Source organism: Nomascus leucogenys, chromosome 6 (assembly GCF_006542625.1).
Source record: "Nomascus leucogenys isolate Asia chromosome 6, Asia_NLE_v1, whole genome shotgun sequence".
Lineage (NCBI taxonomy): Eukaryota > Metazoa > Chordata > Mammalia > Primates > Hylobatidae > Nomascus > Nomascus leucogenys.
The window spans coordinates 29,573,915-29,593,951 of record NC_044386.1 but is presented as its reverse complement, the minus strand read 5'-3'; the positions used below and the strand labels follow the sequence as shown (position 1 = coordinate 29,593,951).

Genomic DNA, 20,037 nt, shown 5'->3' with positions numbered 1-20,037 from the left:
TGCAATGGCTCATGACTATAATCTCAGTGCTTTGGGAAGCCGAGGTGGGAGTGCTGCTTGAGCCCAGGAGTTTAAGACTGCGGTGAGCCGTGATTGCACCACTGCACTCCGGCCTGGGCAACAGAGCAAGAACCTGTTTCTAAAAACAAAAACAAATAAAATAAAACAAAAAATGTGTGCTAACATTCACCCAGAAGGCAGAACAGTCTGCAGAAAAGAGCTCACCTTGCCTTTTTCTTTGTACAACCCAATGATCGAGATGACGGATGGCCGAATGAGCCTCCAAGGAGATTCCACCTGCGTCGTGCTTAAGGAGCGGGTAGACTTCTTCACAATGTGGTATTCCTAAAAGTCAGCACACGGCAAGGCCAGAGATTACTCTCATTTGTTCTATTGTGGTATCTGGCAGAAAAATATACTCAGGCTTTGAAAATCTTAGACGTCTTCAGTACTAGACATTTCTCTCTGGTTCACTGACTCAAAAAAAGGTTCCTATAAATACTATCGCAGGTGCTGGGCACCATGGCTCACGCCTGTAATCCCAGCACTTTGGGAGGCCAAGGCAGGCAGGTCACCTGAGGTCAGGAGTTTGAGACCAGCCTAGCCAACATGGTGAAACCCCGTCTCTAATAAAAATACGAAAATTAACTGGGTGTGTTGGTGGGTGCCTGTAGTCCCAGCTACTCAGGAGGCTGAGGCAGGACAATCGCTTGGACCTGGGAGGTGGAGGTTGCAGTGAGCGGAGATTGTGCCACTGCACTGCAGCCTGGGCCACAGAGTGAGACTCCATCTCAAAAAAACTACGGAGGAACAGCCCCTACTATAATAGATTGCCATGGCTTCTTCCCCCACGTAAAGAACTGCTTGGGGATCTTAAGCACCTTGTGTTGCTCTTTCCTCGACCGCATTCCACAGATTCTACATCTGGAATGGAGTCAGGAACCAGAAACAAGAGGCCTCAGTGATACAGGATGACCACCTGTGGTCGGGCTTTCCCTTGGTAGTCACCCCTGCCTCCATCCCAAGTTCACCATCATGGTTAGAAAGTATGTTGCCATTTTAAGCTTAATTCACTCGATCAAAAACTCAGCAAGCCCTTGTTTCTTATAAAACCCAAACCACAAACCCAGACAACTGTTATTCCACATAAAACATCCCACTGAGAGACGGCAGCAGCTTCAGTTCTCATCTCTCACATTTGGAAAATAAAGTATTTTCCCATAATGAGCCACACTTTCCCTTCCTGACACGCAGCAGCTCCAATCTCACCCCTTTTCTGTGTCCATCACTCATAATATACACACGTGTAAGCAGGCTGCGCTCCTTAGAACATAAACAAGAGATCAAGTGACTCTATCACCAAAGCACTTCTACAATCTTGCTCCTTGCTATTTTTCTTAGAATAATAAATTTCTTCACTGATGCAGATATTCTACCTAAGCCAAAAAAATCACTTCATGTTTAACATGAGAAAAGCGACGTCGCAAAACAGTTTTATCCTGAGTCTCTGCGTATACTACATTCAAACACAAAAATGAGACGTCCCCAGTAATATTTTTGTATTTTTGGCAGCTCAGAACAATTATATTTTTTTGCAGTTTTACAAAATATCTGCCAACAATGTTGGCCTCCCAGACTTTTAATCATTAAAAAAAAAAATGATGTGGGCTTGGCAAGGTTACTACCCTTTTAATGAAACCATTGCAGAGATGGCCAGACATAGCATGTGTTTTTCAGTCCTTGAATACAGAGGTTTCTGTGTGAACTCCTAAGGGAACTCTTTCTCTGGTCACCAATCTTCAGCAGTACTTCACTCCATCTCTCTTTTGGGAACCAGAAGGAACCAAAAGCCTGTAGGCTTCACCAGTCTCTCAGAGAGTTTCCAGGATCTCCTTGAACTTTCTAGACCTGTGCTGTCTAATATGGTAGCCACTTGCCACCTGTAGGTATCTATATTTGAATTAAAATTAATTAAAATTAAAAATACACCCCCCACTAGCCACTTTTCATGTGCTCAGTAGACATATATGGCTACCATATTGGACGGTACAAATAAAAAACATCTCCATCATTGCTGAAAGTTTTACTGGAGAGGTCAAATCTAGATAATATTTATTTATTTATTTTATTTGTTTATTTAAGACAGGGTCTCTCACTCTATCACCTAGGCTGGAATGCAGTGGCGTGATCACAGCTCACTGCAGTCTTGACCTCCTGGGCTCAAGCGATTCTTCCGCCTCAGCCTCCCAAGTAACTGGAAACAGAGGTATGCATGACCATGCCCAGCTAATTTAAAAAACATTTTTTCGTAAAGATAAGGTCTTGCCATGTTGCCCAGGCTAGTCTTGAACTTGGGCTCAGGCAATTCTACCACCTTGGCCTCCCAAAGTGTTGGGATTACGGGCATGAGCCCGGTTCTAGATAATACTTTATAGTGGAGGGAGAGAGACCAAGAAAAAAGAAAGACGAATCCTGGGAGAAAAAGAAAAGGGCAGAAAATAAAAAGAGACGAGAGAAAGGACAGTTTTCTTGAAAAAGAGAGGGAAAAACTCTCCTTTCAAACTTTCTACCCTGGCCTGGGCTTCCCGATCCCGGGAAGTGTGGTTAGAAATGGATGTTTCTGGGCTACAAATGCTGTCGGGTTTCCTCAGCAGGTCAGTTAAGAAATTACCTCAACGCTCGATCTGTGGCCATGACGGCAGTAAACCCTCTCTCATCTTTCACACAGCCTGACAAGGCCGGGCATGGTGGCTCACGCCTGTAATGCCAGCACTTTGGGAGGCCGAGGTGGTAGAATGGATCACTTGAGGTCAGGAGTTTGAGATCAGCCTGGCCAACATGATGAAACCCCGTCTCTACTAAAAATACAAAAATGAGCTGGGTGTGGTAGCTCACGCCTGTAATCCCAGGTACTTGGGAGGCTGAGGCAGAACTGCTTGATCCCGGGAGGCGGAGGTTGCAGTGAGCCAAGGTTGCACCACTGAACTCTAGCCTGGGCAACAGAGTGACACTCAGTCTCAAAAAATAAAAAATAAAACAACTGACAGTTGGGTGATCTTCCAATGTTCCAATCTCCCCAGACTCTGTGGGTCCAATAGGACCATTCTGGGCAGGTCGCAGTCCTGGGCCTGGACAAGTTTGACTGGTCCCATGCCAGTTTTTTCTCTGCTTTTACTCAATGCCCCAACAATCCTCAAGTTACCTTTGGGTGAATTCAACCCAAAATGGGCTGATGAGCAACTGTCCCTGAAACATGGGCACTTGTTATTCTCCTGGTCAGATAAAGGGCATCGGAAGCAACAGAAATACTTTATCCTGACAAATAATTGACTGATTTGAGCACCTTTAAAGCCTTACAGAGGTTCTGGCATATCACCCTGGGCAAAATACTTAACCCCTTTGAGAGTCAGTTGCTCCATCTGTAAATGGGTCATAACACCCCAAAAGTAAGGGACTGCCTCAGATGCCCTGACCCAGGTCCTTCAGAACTCTACCCTCTACAGCTCTCCAAGCACGTGTGGATGTCGTTGCTGCCACACCCGTCCTGTATCTCTGCTTCATCGTAGGGCTGGGGACAAGCTGCTAAGGGTTCCTCTTGAGCCCCTTGGTTAGTGGTGCCAGGACTCAAAGAATACCCCATAGGTTTCTCAGGGACTGAGCCTGCCTTACCCTTGGTTAGGAGACCACCTGCCCAGTCTCCACCGGGTTGAGGATGCTGAGATGGAGGAGCGGCCCTCATGCAGGGCTGTGGAGTCCAGAGCTCAGATGGGAGCAGGTTCTGGAACATTAACTTGAGCAGCTAGTGCAGCCCCCTCTACAGCCCCCCATGACCTTGGCTGCTTGAGTCATTACTGTGTAACAGGTAGGACTCCAGGTGAGCCATGGATGCATGTACAGGCACACACGCACACTCCCTCTCTCATACATGTGCCCACACCCACCCACATGGTTGTTACACTGACACAGACTGCTCCTATTAATCAAGCAATGCTGGTTCACCACAGACTATGAGACGCCATCGTCTCCTGCCAATTGAAAGCAACTCTCTGTTCCAAAACACACAGTAGGAAGGAGATGAAGATTTTGAGATCCAATAAGGGATTTTCCCCCCAACTATTTTCAAGTATTAGGCTGACTTCCTTGTAGCCTCTCTGGGTAGACCTCACTTTGTCTACTGTCTCTCTCTATCCCATTTCTCTAGCCCCAGATACTCCTGGCCTGCATGGATGGGCAGTTCTTCTTAACATGGAAGCCCTTATGGTCTTTGAAAGATCCACAGCCCTGGTCGGACCTGTGAGGCACTGGAAGAGTCCAGCAGCTGTGGGAGGGAGTGTTTCCGGCCATCTCGGGAGACCTCCAACATCCGGATCCGGGGGTCCCCATTCCGCACCATCAGCTCGTTATATTCTTCAACTGACTCGAGGCGGTGTACGCCCCCTTGAGAAAAAAGAGGAGAAAACACAGTTTGATATGGGACAAAAAGAATCGTAAGCACATCCAGAGGCATAAACTCGTATTTACACCCACCTTCATGGTTTTGAGAAGGCCTAGCGTCCCATACACTCAAAGCACAGAGCCTAGCCCAACCTAACAGCAATATCTGCATAAGCTAGTTACGTGCTGAAGCCTTTATTGTCAGGCTACGAAAAAACTGCCAGTTTTTGAAATGACCAGATTAGATGAGGGGCAGTGTAAATGTGTGTTCCAAATAAGATGTAGCTCTGGTGGATAAGGGAATAGTGAGAAGGCTATTAGATGATTTCCTGATGATGGAGGAATATCATTTTGTGATTGGTACAGTTTCATTGTTGGTGCAGATGCTTTTTTTCCAAGTAGGCACAACTTTTAAAATAAACTTTTAATTAAAGTATAACAACTTACAGAAATGTGCACAAATCATAAGTGTACAGTTCAATGAAATTTCATATACCCATAACCAAAACCTAGATCAAGAAGCAGAATATTAACCAGAACCTCAAAAACACCCTTTATGCTACTAACCATCCTTCACCCAAGGGTAACCATTATCCCAGCTTTTAACATTACAGATTACTTTTATCTGTTTTTTAATTTTACATCAATGAATACACACAATACATACTTTTTGTCTGGCTCCTGTTCTTAGCATTTGTTTATGAGATTCAACCACGGTATTGTATGCCAATAGCCTGTTCATCCCCATTCTGTAGGCTATTCCATTGTCTAAACACATTCTGTTGTCTAAACATACCACAATTTACTTATCCATCCTATTGTTGGTGGACATTTGGCTTGTGTCTCCAGTTTTAGATCTAGAACAAGGGTCAGCAAAGATTTTTGGCAACATTTTTTGGTATGTTCACTTTTTTTGGTAAAGAGTTGGCAAGCTTTTTACCACATTTTTAGGCTTTGTGGGCCACAAATGGTCTTTGTTGAAACATTACCTAGTCTAGGTGATGAACTTGATATATGAAGAATCTGTATATACACACAAACACGTATGTATACACATGTACACACACATACAGATAGGTATTGTATATCATATAAACATTGTAATATGATTATAGCTGTATTCATATGTAGTTGATATATCATTTAAGATTAAAGTCCCTTAAATTATTTTAAAATAACATAATATAGACTAGGTATTGATAAAGTCTTTAAAATTATTACTATAGAAGTTTTGTTTTTGTTTTTTGTTTTCTTGAGACAATCTCTCACTGTGTAACCCAAGCTGAAGTGCAGGATGCGATCTCAGGTCACTGCAACCTCGGCCTCACGGGTTCAAGCAATTCTCTGCCTCAGCCTCCTGAGTAGCTGGGAGTACAGGTGCGCCCCACCACACCCAGCTAATTTTTTGTGTTTTAGTAGAGATAGGGTTTCACCATGTTGCCCAGTGCAGTCTCGAACTCCTGAGCTCAGGCGATCCGCCCGCCTCAGCCTCTCAAAGTGCTGGGAATACAGGCATGAGCCACCGCACCCAGCCTAAATTGTTACTATAGAAGTATCTTTAAAAGAACACAAAATTACAAACCATAAAGTTTTTAAAAAGGACATACTGTACTACATTACAATTTTGAACTGTTTTTTAAAAATATACATTAAGACAGTGAAAAGGCAAAGCATAGACATGGAGAAGATATTTACAATCCATAGATCCCACAAAAGACCCTTATTCAAGTTACATTAAAAATTTGAACAAATGGGCCAGGCGCAGTGGCTCATGCCTATAATCCCAGCATTTTGGGAGGCCAAGGCAGGTAGATCACCTGAAGTTGGGAGTTCAAGACCAGCCTGGCCAACATGGTGAAACCCCATCTCTACTAAAAATGCAAAAAAAATAGCTGGGCGTGGTGGCATGTGCCTGTAGTCCCAGCTACTCGGGAGGCTGAGGCATGAGAATCGCTTGAATCCAGGAGGGGGAGGTTGCAGTGAGTTGAGATCACCCCACTGCACTCCAGCCTGGACAACAGAGCAAGAGTCTGTCTTGGAAAAAAAAAAAAGATCACAAATCTAAGATATTAACATAGATAAACTGAAAGTACCAAAATTAAAAGGAAACTCTGCTAACAAAAAAGGGGTATGAAGTAAGGAAAACCCAGGTTAGAATATCAGAAAAATGTTCCATGAAATGAGAGATGATGTTGCTTTAGCCATTTTGGAGCCAGTCTGGGCAAAACCTTAGTGGAAAGAGTTGGAACCTCTACAGGAGCTCTTTAATAATTCATGACTTAATACTAACTCAGGACCAGATTAATCTCTCTTGGCATGCTTACTCATCTGAAAAAGATTTATTAGTAGAAAATTCCTTTTGAGCTGACAGGGAGGCACTTGTCATCAACAGAAGAGAAACCACATACAGTAACATCTATAGATAATATGCTGATATGTAGATACCAGAGTGATTCATTTTAAGAAAACATGAACTAAATATCCAAGTTTACAGGACAAATTAAGAGCTGATCACATTAAAAATCTGCATGTAAATATCTTTAGAATGAACATATTTCACAGCACTGAATCAAAGCCCAATTGCTTAAGCCTCTTTAATGTGTCTCTAAATTACTTTTCCAGACTTATCTTCCACTATCCACTCTGTTCGCTGATCTAGCCTGATGATTGTCAAAGGAGAGATCTGTCCTCTTCTTTCCAAAACTGTGGGGCATATAAATATCACGTGAAGTTTTACCCAACTTTCCCTGCACCATCATCTCCCACCCAAAAATTCTGCTATGTCCGTTCCCCTAATGACTCTGACAAACTCTGTTGGACTGAAGCATTGCGACTGTCAGATTCTCCTGGCTTTTTCAAGTGGCTGGGGAGGAAAAACAGCTGCCAAAAACTCATTGAATTAATTTTTTCCCCATTATCCCTAAACATCTCTCATTCATTTTGTCCTAAGTCTAGACCACTGTCCCCCACTTCCAGTCTACCAAATTCCCCCAGCATACTGCCCCTCCTTTATCTTGCATCCTTGAGACCCAGACAGACTTCCACTCGCTGTACCTCTTGTGTGTGCCTCATGGTGCCCATCACTGTGTGTACATGTGTGCTACCTCCCACTGGGACTATAAGTTCTTTAGAAGGCCTTCTGTTTTTTTTTTTAAGATGGAGTTTTGCTCTTGTTGCCCAGGCTGGAGCACAGTGGCGCGGTATCAGCTCACTGAAACCTCCGCTTCCTGGGTTTGAGCGATTCTCCTGCCTCAGCCTCCCATGTAGCTGGAATTACAGGTATCCGCCACCACGCCCAGCTAATTTTTGTATTTTTACTACGTAGCGGTGGGGTTTCACCATGTTGGCCAGGCTAGTCTCGAACTCCTGACCTCAGGTGATCTGCCCACCTCAGCCTCCCAAAGTGCTGGGATTATAGGAGTGAGCCACCATGCCCAGCCTAGAAGGCCTTCCTGTCTGAACCCGTTCAAACCCATTCTTCCTCTCTTGAGACGGAAGGAGAACAATAAGTATGAAAATAAAAATGACAATGAACATAATATTAATGATGAGAGTGGTTAGGTCATGCACGGTGTCTCACATCTGATATCCCAGCACTTTGGGAGGCCAAGGCAGGTGGATCACTTTAGGTCAGGAGTTCGAGACCAGCCTGGCCAACGTGGTGAAACCCCGTCTCTACTAAAAATACAAAACTAGCCAGGCGTGGCAGCATGCACGTGTAGTCTCAGCTACTCGAGAGGCTGAGGCGCGAGAATCACTTGTACCTGGGAGGCGGAGGTTGTGGTGAGCTGAGATCACACCACCGCACTCCAGCCTGGGAGACAAGAACAAAATTCCATCTCAAAAAGAAAAAGAAAAAGAAAATAACAGTGGTAATAATAGTGGCAGCTGCCTCATGGCGAGGGCTTTTTGCTGCCACACCATGGAGTGGTAGTGCCATATGCATTCTTCCAAAGCAACCTTTCAACAAGGCACAGCACCTAGAAGGCACTCACGTTTATTGGCAAAATAAATATATAACATAATCCTCATTTTATGGATAAAGAAACTGAGATCCAAGAAAGTCACCTGACCCAGGTCATGTAACCAGAGGTGGTGGATGTGGGAACCAACCCAGTTCTGCTGGATTCCTGCATATGCTTCCTCCTCCATGCTACGTTTCCTTGTTGTGGCCTTGAATGTCTGGGAAGGACACAGGAGGAGAGGGTGGCATCCATTTGTGGCAAACAGTGGCCAGCCCTGGAATAACTACTTAGCCAAATATGCCACTTGTTCTGAATTAAGTAGTAGGAGCAGAATCAGAGTATCACACACCTGGGAGGCCCTCCAGCTCCCCCTCTCCATATCTGTATTGATAAAGCCCCAGATAGGGGAACAGAATTCTTCTCAAGATTCCCCGAAATAGAATTCTTTTCAAGATTCCCCAGAAGCCAAAGGGCAGGGAAGGAGAATTTTGTCTGGGAGGCAGATCCTTTTCCTGGCATTGACTGAGTGACCTTTGGGATTTCTCTGAACTTCTCCGGTCTCATCCATAAAATGAGGAATGTGACCTCCCTGGTTTCAGAGGCCCCTGTATTTCCTCAGAGCTCTGGGCACCTCCCTGGGAACCCGTTTATAAGGTCCTGAACAACTCTGCCAAGACGGAGGACAGGAAGGCCTCCTCTGTGCCCTTGTGACACCCTCGCCCCAAACACAAAGGCCTTAAATGACTTTCTCTTTGTTCTTCCTCAGGGCTGGAACGGGCTGGTCACCGGCTCCCTTCAGACTTCTCCTTATCAGCCTCTGGTCATCACCACTCCTTTCGGTCCCCAATCCATGTTGTAACACTTGTTCAAGTGTAACACGGCCTAATTATTCTGAGTCATGAGCACAAAATAACTCATTCTGTCAATCGCATTCTTTTTTTTCTTTTTCTTTTTAAGGTGGAGTCTGGCTCTGTTGCCCAGGCTGGAAAGCAGTGGCGCAATCTTGGTTCACTGCAACCTCTGCCTCCCGGGTTCAAGTGATTCTCCTGCCTCAGGTTCCCGAGTAGCTGGGATTACAGGCACATGCCACCACGCCCAACTAATTTTTTTTTTTTTTTTTTTTTTTTTTGTATTTTTAGTAGAGATGGGGTTTTGCCATGTTGACCAGGCTCGTCTCAAACTCCCGACCTCAGGTGATCCACCTGCCTCGGCCTCCCAAAGTGCTGGGATTACAGGCGTGAGCCACCATGCCCGGCCGGATGTTTCTTTTTTTTTTTTTTTTTTGAGACGGAGTCTCGCTCTGTCGCCCAGGCTGGAGTGCAGTGGTGTGATCTTGGCTCACTGCAAGCTCTGCCTCCCGGGTTCACGCCATTTTCCTGCCTCAGCCTCCCGAGTAGCTGGGACTATAGGCGCCCGCCACCATGCCCGGCTAATTTTTTTTGTTTTTGTATTTTTAGCAGAGACAGGGTTTTACCATGTTAGCCAGGATGGTCTCGATCTCCTGACCTCGTGATCCGCCCACCTCGGCCTCCCAAAGTGCTGGGATTACAGGCGTGAGCCACTGCGCCTGGCCATGGATGTTTTTTTAAAAAGAGGTATTTCACCATCTTATACCTGCCATCTTTCTGAGAATAGACTTGGAGCAGTGTGGGCATGCCCTCTCCACCCACCTGGGTGGCCGGAAGGGGACGCGAATGTTTTTTGGACATTAACATACTACACATTGTGCTAAATGCTTTAATGTGCATTTCTTAAAAATCTGCTCGGCCTTCCAAAGTCAGGGTGCTCTCCTGTTTTTTTCAGGTGAGGGAGCGGAAGTTCAGGGAGATTAAATCCTTAGCCTACGGTCACAAGGTAACTCAGGAGCTGAGGGCTAAACCTAGTTCTGCCAGGCGTCAAAACTCTTGCTTTTCCTGCCATACCAGATGACTGTTGTAGGGGGAGCCACGGCTGACTTTCCCACTAAGCCAGCAGGCACAGTGCTGAGGGCCCATGCCACCTTCAGGGACCCACAAAAGTGTTTCCTTTTAAATAAGCAGAAAAAAAATAAACATAATAGTAATGAATAGACACTAATGAATCCAGCTGTATCTTTTTTTTGTTTTTTTTTTTTTTTTTTTTAGAGGAGTCTTGCTCTGTTGCCAGGCTGGAGTACAGGGGTATGATCTGGCCTCACTGCAACCTCAGCCTCCTAGGTTCAAGTGATTCCCCTGCCTCAGCCTCCCAAGTAGCTGGGAATACAGGCGTACGCCACCACACCTCGCTAATTTTTTTTTGTTGTTGTATTTTAGTAGAGACGGGGTTTCACCATGTTAGCCAGGATGGTCTTGATCTCCTGACCTCATGATCTGCCTGCCTCGGCCTCCCAAAGTGTTGGGATTACAGGTGTGAGCTACTGCGCCCGGCCTCCAGTTGTATCTTTATACCAACACAGCCATAAAATACAATTTTTACTTTTTTTTTTTTTAATGGAGGTAAAGACCCATCGTGTGCCTAAAAATTGCCTTTTGCCGGGCACGGTGGCTCACGCCTGTAATCCCAGCACTTTGGGAAGCCGAGGCGGGTGGATCACGAGGTCAGGAGTTCAAGACCAGCCTGGCCAACGTGGTGGAATCTTGTCTCCACTAAAAATGCAAAAAAAATTAGCCAGGCACAGTGGCGGGCGCTTGTAATCCCAGCTACTGGGGAGGTTGAGGCAGGAGAATTGCTTGAACCCGGGAGGCGGAGGTTGTAGTGAGCCAAGATCGCGCCACTGCACTCCAGCCTGGGTGACAGAGCAAGACTCCATCTCAGGAAAAAAAAAAAAAAAAAAAAAGTGCCTTTCATAATGATCATAATGATATACGAAAGTTCTAAGGTGCCTCCTGCACAGAGCCATTGCTTTCAATGCTGACTTTCTCTCTCTGGGCCCAGGCCAGCTGCCGTAAGGAAATGCCCAGGAGATATAGAGTCTATTTGCTCCAAAAGCTGCAACTCCATCCTTTTTCCTGCTTAGTTGAAATGCAGATTTGATATTAACGCCACATTGAAAGGATCATGTGAAATCTGATCGAAGTAAATGAACCAAACATAAGACAGTTATGTTTCAGGACACAAAGACACACAGAAATGCTGACATTCACTTTGTTGTGACTCAAAAAAAAATGAAATTCACATACGCAGGGGGCTAAATGCAGTTGTTATGCCTGGGGTATGTACCATCTAAGGAAAAAACAATTTTGAGGTTTTAAGGAAGACAGGAGCTCATCCCGGCAATGGCTTCATCTCCCCGCTCCTGAGGCTGAAAACTCATCTTAGGCAGGCTGCATCAGGTAGATCCCCCACCTACCTGAAAGACGACTCTTGAGCTTGATTTTATTGCTGCCCTGTTTGGGACTTTCCAAGTTCCCCTTGGATTCCTCAGCACCACACACATCTTGGGGTTCATCTGTCCCAGGCATCTGAAATGCAGAAAGCACAGAGCTGATGGGAGAGCCCAGCCCTGCCATGACTTATGCTGTCCCCCTCCACAATGTTATCTCAAGGCTCAAGGAGCAGCAATACAGGTGTTATGTGAGAAGAAGGATCACGGGATCAAAGCACAGCCCTTCAGATATGCTGCATTCACAACGCCTTGCATTGGCCAATTCCTCCTCAGCACGCGTCTCACCACCCAGCATGGAACCAGGGCCCCCAGGGCCACTTCATCTTCCATCCTACAGCTGAGGACACTTGTTGCTCAGTGACCCAGGTGGTCCCCCAGTGGTCAACTACAAAGCTACAATGCAAGCCCAGGTCTCTTGACCTGTGGGCCAGTGCTTTTTCCCTACAATGCAAGTTGCAACAAATATTAAACCAGAAATTCAAACCCAGTTCTAAGGTTTCTAAAATACAGTAAAAATTTGGTATTGTGGCAGCTGTACATCTTAGTCAACCAAATGTTCTGTGTGCTACGCTCCTGAGTATTGATCGGACGGCTCCTGGAATCAAGCTCAGCCCAGGCACCCTGGAGGCGTCGACGTGAGGTCAGCCCACACATCTGGAAGTTGTGTGACCCCAGGAGGTGATGCACAAAGTCTGATCCCAAGGCTCACTGGGTCCTCCATCCTAGAGAAACCCAACATGCTAAAAACAAAACAAAACCCCTATTTACTAGAGAAGAAAATGAGACACGTGCACTTCAGAGTGTTTATAAAATATTGTGGGGTAAATTTACATGTACAAGACTTTTGAGATACATCAAACAATAAACCTTCTCATTTGAAATTTTATTTTCCTCTGAGGTTCTAGAGGAAAACAGTCTTATATTAAAATAGGTAATATTCTCGCTAAGGAAGATATACATACTTAAAAAGGCATATAAGGTATCAAGTAAAGAAAGGTGGATGAGGCCGGGCATGGTGGCTCATGCCCGGAGGCACAGGTGGGCAGATCACGAGGTCAGGAGATCGAGACCATCCTGGCTAACACAGTGAAACCCCATCTCTACTAAAAATACAAAAAATTAGCCGGGCGTGAAATTAGCCGGGCATGGTGGCGGGTGCCTGTACTCCCAGCTACTCGAGAGGCTGAGGCAGGAGAACTGATTGAACTCGTGAGGCGGAGGTTGCAGTGAGCCGAGATCACGCCACTGCACTCCAGACTGGGCGACAGAGCGAGACTCTGTCTCAAAACAAACAAACAAAACAAAACAAAACGAAAAAAAAACAAAGGTTGATGATGAAAAGATTCCTGGCTTCTCTTAAAGATGCCATTCAGCCTGACAGTTGTCTGGAGTTCATGACTATGAAGTTAAACTCAACTGGCAGGAATCTTCCTCCCAGTTGGGGTTGGGAGAAATCAACCTGGTCCTACTTAAAGTGCTTTTTGTATGTATTCAAAAGCTTCTTCATTTGCATTTTCTCTTACCAGTTATCAAAAGGTGATGTAATTATAGTGCCACTTCTCACCCTCAAATTAACAGGTAATGAAAGTTATAAATTGTATATTAAATTCAGTATATAGCTGGGTACAGTGGTAGGTGCCTGTAGTCCCAGCTATTCAGGAGGCTGATGCAGGAGGATCACATGAGCCCAGGAGGTCAAGATCAACAGCCTGGGCAACATAGCAAGACCCTTTCTTTCTCTTAAAAAAAAATTCACCTGAGGTCAGGAGTTCAAGACCAGCCTAGTCAACATGGTGAAACCCTGTCTTTACTAAAAATACAAAAACTAGCCAGGCGTGGTAGCACACACCTATAATTCCAGCTACTTGGGAGGCTAAGGCTGAAGAATCACTTGAACCTGGGAGGCGGAGGTTGCGGTGAGCTGAGATCACGCCACTGCACTCCATCCTAGGTGACAGAGCTAGACTCCATCTCAAAAAAGAAAAAAAAATTCAATATATAAAAAGATATAAAGTAAGAAGTTAGGGTAATTACGTAGGCAATCTCTTTTAAGAAGTAATTGTTTATATACAAATTCTGTATACAATATATGAAGTTTGGAAGATTCCCTCTTCCTCCTCAAGTTCAAGTATCTTTCTGGGTTAGAAAGAGGAATAAAAAGGTCTGAGAACGAGGCAACGTAGGCAAAGTTGAGAAAGGGGCATTGAGAAAACAAATTAATTCTGACATGTAAAACAAAGGTCATAAATCTGTTGCATTCATTTTACCTTATCAGGAACTGGCAGGTGTCCAGGTTTAAATTATGAAGAAAAAGCAGGAACAGAATCTTGAGGGTGATTTTAGAGATTCCCTGGAGGGATGTCTTTCCCAGCCCCAAATCCTGACATCAATATGTACACAGAGAAGAAAGAGCCGTCTCTGAGACATCCTGAGCTCTGGGCCACATACAAATGGAAGAATCCAGAGAAAAGCCTTAGAGCCTCCCCTTTGCTTGACTTAAAAACTTTATGCAAAGAACCTGTCTCCAGGTTCTTTCCATACTGTCTCCAGATTGTGAACAGCAATTACCAGAGAGTAAGTTAAATTCCTGGTTCCAGCTGGGCGCGATGGCTCATGCCTGTAATCCCAGTACTTTGGGAAGCGGAGACGGGTGGATCACTTGAGGCCAGGAGTTCAAGACCAGCCCGGCCAACATGGTGAAACCCCATTTCTACTAAGAACACAAAAATTAGCTGTGCATGGTGGCACGTGCCTGTAATCCCAGCTACTCTGAAGGCTGAGGCACAAGAATCGCTTGAGCCTGGGAGGCAGAGGTTCCAGCGAGCTGAGATTGTGCCACTGCACTCCAGCCTGGGTGACAGAGCAAGACTCTGTGTCAAAAAAAAAAAAAAAAATCCTGGTTCCTTCTGATAATACCACCTGACCCAGGCTATCGACCTTCAGAGTAAGGGATTCCCTGGCTTGCAAGACATTACCGCCTTTGGTGCCTACTAAATGGGTAGCTTATTACACAGTGGCCAAGGTCCCAAATGTTGGAAAGTCTATCTGAGATGTTCATGCCAAGCGAGGAAAACCATGCCAGCCTATTGTTTCTGGACTTAGGAAGTTTTCTCCATCTGTCTTCTCCATCTGTCTTCTCCTTTATTTTCCCAACACAGACCCAGGTTTTCATAGGATCAGAGACATTTTGGAGATGATACAAGCACTTACGAGTACCTGAGAAGGAAAGGAGCCTGCCTGAAAGGCTTCCGGTCATGACAGACAGATTGAGTTTCTATGATCTACAAAATGCCAGTAGGTTTTTTATGCCAAAGAAATCTTATGCTAAAGATGGTATATGTGAGCCAGAGGTGGTGGTTCACACCTGTAATCCCAGCATTCTGGAAGGCTGAGGCGGGCAGATCTCTTGAGGCCAGGAGTTCGAGACCAGCCTGGCCAACATGGCAAAACCCCATCTCTACTAAAATACAAAAATTAGCCAGATGTGGTGGTGAGCGCCTGTAGTCCAAGCTACTTGGGAGGCTGAGGAAGGAGAATTGCTTGAATCCAGGAGGCAGAGGTTGCAGTGAACCGAGATCGCGCCACTGCATTCCAGCCTGGGCAAAAGAGTGACACTCTGTCTCAAAAAAAAAAAAAAAAAAAAGAGAGAGAGAGATGGTGTATGTGGCTACCTAATGCCTGTAGCTAGAACCAGTAAGAATGGACCTAGAGATATCTCAAAGAGTTGCAAGCAGAGAGCTCTTGCTGTTGAGCAAGGAAGGAGTGACATCTTATTTCAGAACCCACTGAAAGGGTTAGCAGTGGGGAATGAATTAAAAGGAACTGTTTCCTCTTATAACAAAAAACTGTTTTTTCGTTGAGTTTGTTGTGATATTAGATGACTTGTAACTCACTGAACAGGAAGTGGGTTGCTTAGACACATTCATTCCAGATTATGTCAGGAAGTAGCAATATAAAATGCAATTTTGATTACACTTTGACTATTGTCTGAAAATGTCCACACTCTAAGAGAGTCCCTTTTCTGCGTGTGGTTTTGTTCCCAATGCACAGAGCAAACTGTTCTGGAAATGATGTCATTTTAGCCGTTCTGAAACGAAATTTGCAAAATGTTCTCCTGGAAGGCCTTCAGTTCAGCGAAACAGTTGATAAAATCTATTATTCATGAGCAGTTTCTAATTCATGTGTTACAAAACAATGCCATTATTGCTTCTCGGCCTCTTGGCTAACATCAAGTGTAGCACAAAACAATCCCATTATATTAATGGAGTCTCATAGAATTTGCCAATTTCCACGTTAGAGCCTTCCTGTTTGCATCATTTTCCACACCTGTAACATACACAGCACTCAACGAAGAAGCATCTTTAGCATTTGATTTTGTAGAGAGGTAGTGGGGCAGAGTGGTTGAGAATCCGGCCAGCTACCTGGGCACAAATCCTGATTATACTGTTTTACTGCAATTTAGGCACGTCAGTCAACCTCTTTGAACGTCAATGTCCTCATCTGAAAAATGGGCCTGCATTTGGGAATTAAATAACATAGGTTTCTGACTAAAGGTGGCAGATTTCTCCTGATTTCCCTTTGAAACCACACTAACATGACAGGGAAAATATTTTTTTAGGAAAAGACAGACATAATTCACAAGGATAAAGAAAACAGAAGACAAAAGCAACAAATTCTGGAAACCAGCAAGCTGACGACCATGTGGCAGTGAATCTGACTTGAGAAAGCTGAATCCTAAGTGTGGATTGGAGAAGGCTGAATGTTCACACAGAGAACTCCCCCAAAGCTCAGCAGTTGCCAAAAGAGGAGCTCTGGAAGTGGGCATGAAGGCGGAAGCAGTGGCCCAAGAAACGACCGAGAGAGTGAAAGTGACTGACGTGGCCACTGATTTACACAGGTCTGATTCCGAGGCAGATTCTCAGGGGCTGAGAATGACCTAGGGAAACTTGGAGGTGCATCAGAATCAACAGGAAAGCTAACAAAGAACACAGAGACCAGGCTCATGGACGAGGAACAGGGCCTGGGCCTCTGGAATTCACCACTGCCCTGGGCCAACGGAACCAGCCTCCAGTGGAACTGGACGTGGAACTAAGCTGCGACTTCCCAGTTCTTCCTGCTCTCCCCCACGTTTACTTCAGAAATGAAGAAGAGAAGAAATGAAAGCTGCTCAGCTGCACCTGAGTAGCCCACCAGCCAACAAATAAGGGAGACTGTCATGTTGCTCCCTATTCAAAGTATACATATTTTAATCAGCGATTTATGGAAACTTGTTCTGATCAATGTATAAACTATAAGCACAGGAGGTGTATGCAGAGTATAATGCAATTTACATGTGCCATAGGCTGCTGTAACACAATCCAGCATGGATTGTGCCTGTAACATATTGATCATTGATATCCAAGGCAGTTTTTCATTATGTGAAATAGGAACAATTGTATTTATGTTAAAAGGGTTAAAATTACCTTGCAATTGTCTTATAGGGTTATCATGAGGATTAAAAAAGAATTCACTGTAGAGTACCTAATGTGTATCATAAGAATACAGGTAATGTTTAGTTGAAATTAAAAAAAAAAAAGGCCCAAGCTTTCTTCCAAGTCTCAGGGTGCCTCAGATTTGATGATTACATAGATTGCAGCTCTAGACTGTAGAGATATACATTTCAACTCCATACCTATGGGAAGGTGGCAGATTTCATTAAAAACTAAAGAAAAACCAACAGAATTCCAAAGACACGCCATCTTCTTTGAAGATGAGGAAAAAAAGCTCTTTAATAAAATTACTGCAAAACTCACAGCTAAGAAGGCATTTTTAAAGGCACGTGCCTGAAATGCTCAGTTTTTAGAAATCATGTTTGCGCACAAGAACAAGGAGGATTTGAAAACATGCTCTTGTCCTCTGATCAGAATAGGAGCAGTGGAAAAGACAAAATAAATACATGATGACTAACTGGAGAAAAAGGGATGCTTCCTTAAAAGAGGAGATCTTAGACAACAGACTCCACAGTCCGATGAGTAACTGGGATTGTGAAGTCCCAGAGCACAGTGATGTATGGAAAAGACTCTTGACGGTTCCTATCTTAAAGAGGGTGTCACAAAAGTAGGGAGATGCTATCTTATTCCTAAATTAGGGGGCGTGACTGGGACCTGAAGAAAGCTACCTAAGAGTCAAAACCACAGGGAAGAGAGTGGAATTCCAGGCCCAGAAAACATGAGAGAAATGATTTTAAGACTGCAGAGAAGAGATTTAGAAGGATGATTTGGGACAGCTCTCCCAAGAGAGATCAGCATATGTGGACAGATTTAAAGGCAAAACTGCAAGGAAGACCGAGAAGAATGAAAAAAATCCTCAGTAAATTCTAAAGGAACACAGTTATCGGTCATTGCTCTGATGAAAGTGGGCTGAGAAATGCATGAAATGAGGGACTCTAAAGGGAGTAAATAAGAGAAATACCAAGGGGGCGGGGCCTGGCGGGAGGAGAATAGGCCAGAACTTGATGCTGGTCTGATAGGAGAACATTTCCTAGGTGGAATTAGCTAACGCAGAGCCAGTGGTGGTTAGCATGCATTTGAACAATGGATATTTCACTAAATAGAAGAGTCATTGATTGATTTCATCTCTTTCACAGTGATGGACCCTGTATGATATTATCTAGATTAGTATGTTAGGAAAAAAGGTCTGAGTCAGAAAGCAAAGAAACAGTAGAAATACTTTTTAAAAAGCACCCAAATTCAGCACGCAAGCCTATAAAGAAGAAATGGAACTAATTTAAGCAGCAGGTAAAAAGGAAACTCAAGTGAGTTTTCCCCAAAGGGGAAGGATATGAATCACTACAGACATATCCAATTACTGCCCCAAAATATGTAGGAGAAAGAAACGCCACGTGATCCCTGGGACACTCAAAACCTGAGAAAAAACTAATCCCAAGGAACAGGCAGCGGAAATATTAGCCCTTACTAGCTCATTAGGGGCACAAGCTCTAGAATCATCAACAGAAGGTCTGGATCATCAATCTGCGGAGGGTGTTTTTCCAGCTGAACAGATGTGGAAGGAGAGATGAAGCTTTCTTCAGTCTAAGCACTTCCATGCCAAGAGGCAGTGGAAATGGAAAATGTGGCCCAGGAGTGACTGAACATTCCTGCTGTTAAGAAGGTAGAGCTCCATCAGAGGCACCATCCACACCCAGTGCAGTACGCCACGAAGCCCTTTACTTTTATGTCAAAGTGAAAATGCCAATCAAGAAGCTACTGAATACACACAGAAAGCACTTGAAGTAGGACCGGGTTGATTTCCCTCCAACTCCAGTTGGGAGGAAGATTCCTGCCAATTGGGTCTAAGTTCACGGTCGTGAACTCCAGGCAACCGTCAGACTGACTGGCATCTTTAAGAGAAGCCAAGAATCTTTTCCTCATCAACCTGCCTTTACTTGATATTACTGAGTCTCTCTGGTCTGCCCTATTGGGAGGTAATTCTCCCTGGGTCTCTCGCATTTCTGCATGGCTTGCAAACAGAGACAGAGGCTGTTGTTACATGGAATTATCTGTCTTTCCAGAGATGTTTGTAGAGTGAACAGCCTTGAAAGTTAGATAGTGTCTCAGGAGGAACGGACAGGTTCCTTCCTCTGGTGCAAAGGTTGGTCAGGTCTGCTTCTAGCCCATCATAAAAGACTGAGGTTGCCTATGGTGAGGGATCCTCAGCTGTGATGCAAATCCACTGTGTGTGCACACCCCCGAGCCTGTGTCACCGCCACAGGACTTGCGGGGGGAAGAGGAAATGATGTGAACATAAAGCCCTAAATAAACTGGGATTAAATCCTAAAAAGTGGGATTAGGGAAGCCAAAATCTAGTTGCCGTGCCGTGAGTAATAAAAGTCATTTGTCTCTGACTCAGGAATCTCAAGTCTCCTGCCAGCATCCACGAAACTATAGTGGAAAAGCTCAGGTATTTTTTTTTGTTTTTACAGTTCTCGATACCACCTTTGGCAAATTTAAATAAGGTCCCAAGAACAAAATCTTGCCTAGGACAACTGTCTAGGAACTGGGGTTTGGCTCATTTTTCTAAATATCAAGGGCGTGGGGACAATGTTTTGATACTATTGAGGGTCCACTTACTTTTTTTTATTTGCATATCACTAATAAGTAAAGCACATGAGAGACTTGCTGTTGAACGAATTCAGTCTTCTTGGAGCTTGAAAAAACTGTATTTGTTCCTGTGGAAAACAGCCCAGGCTGCAGATGCTGAAAAACACAATCTTTTTCCAGCATCCAGCACCAAGGA

The 20,037-nt window shown here is 44.5% G+C and overlaps 1 protein-coding gene across 5 annotated transcripts in view; it reads right to left on the bottom strand.

Annotated features, from left to right (window-relative positions):
- Positions 1-20,037, bottom strand: part of PDZD2 (PDZ domain containing 2) — a 470,684-nt gene that overhangs the window by 58,285 nt on the left and 392,362 nt on the right. For all 5 annotated transcript variants that reach the window (XM_030813944.1, XM_030813945.1, XM_030813946.1 and 2 more), the window contains 3 exons: positions 11,728-11,839; positions 4,292-4,437; positions 226-345 (listed from right to left, as the gene is read on the bottom strand). In XM_030813944.1, the coding sequence (XP_030669804.1) occupies positions 226-345; positions 4,292-4,437; positions 11,728-11,839 (378 nt within the window). The remainder of the gene's footprint in view (positions 1-225; positions 346-4,291; positions 4,438-11,727; positions 11,840-20,037) is intronic.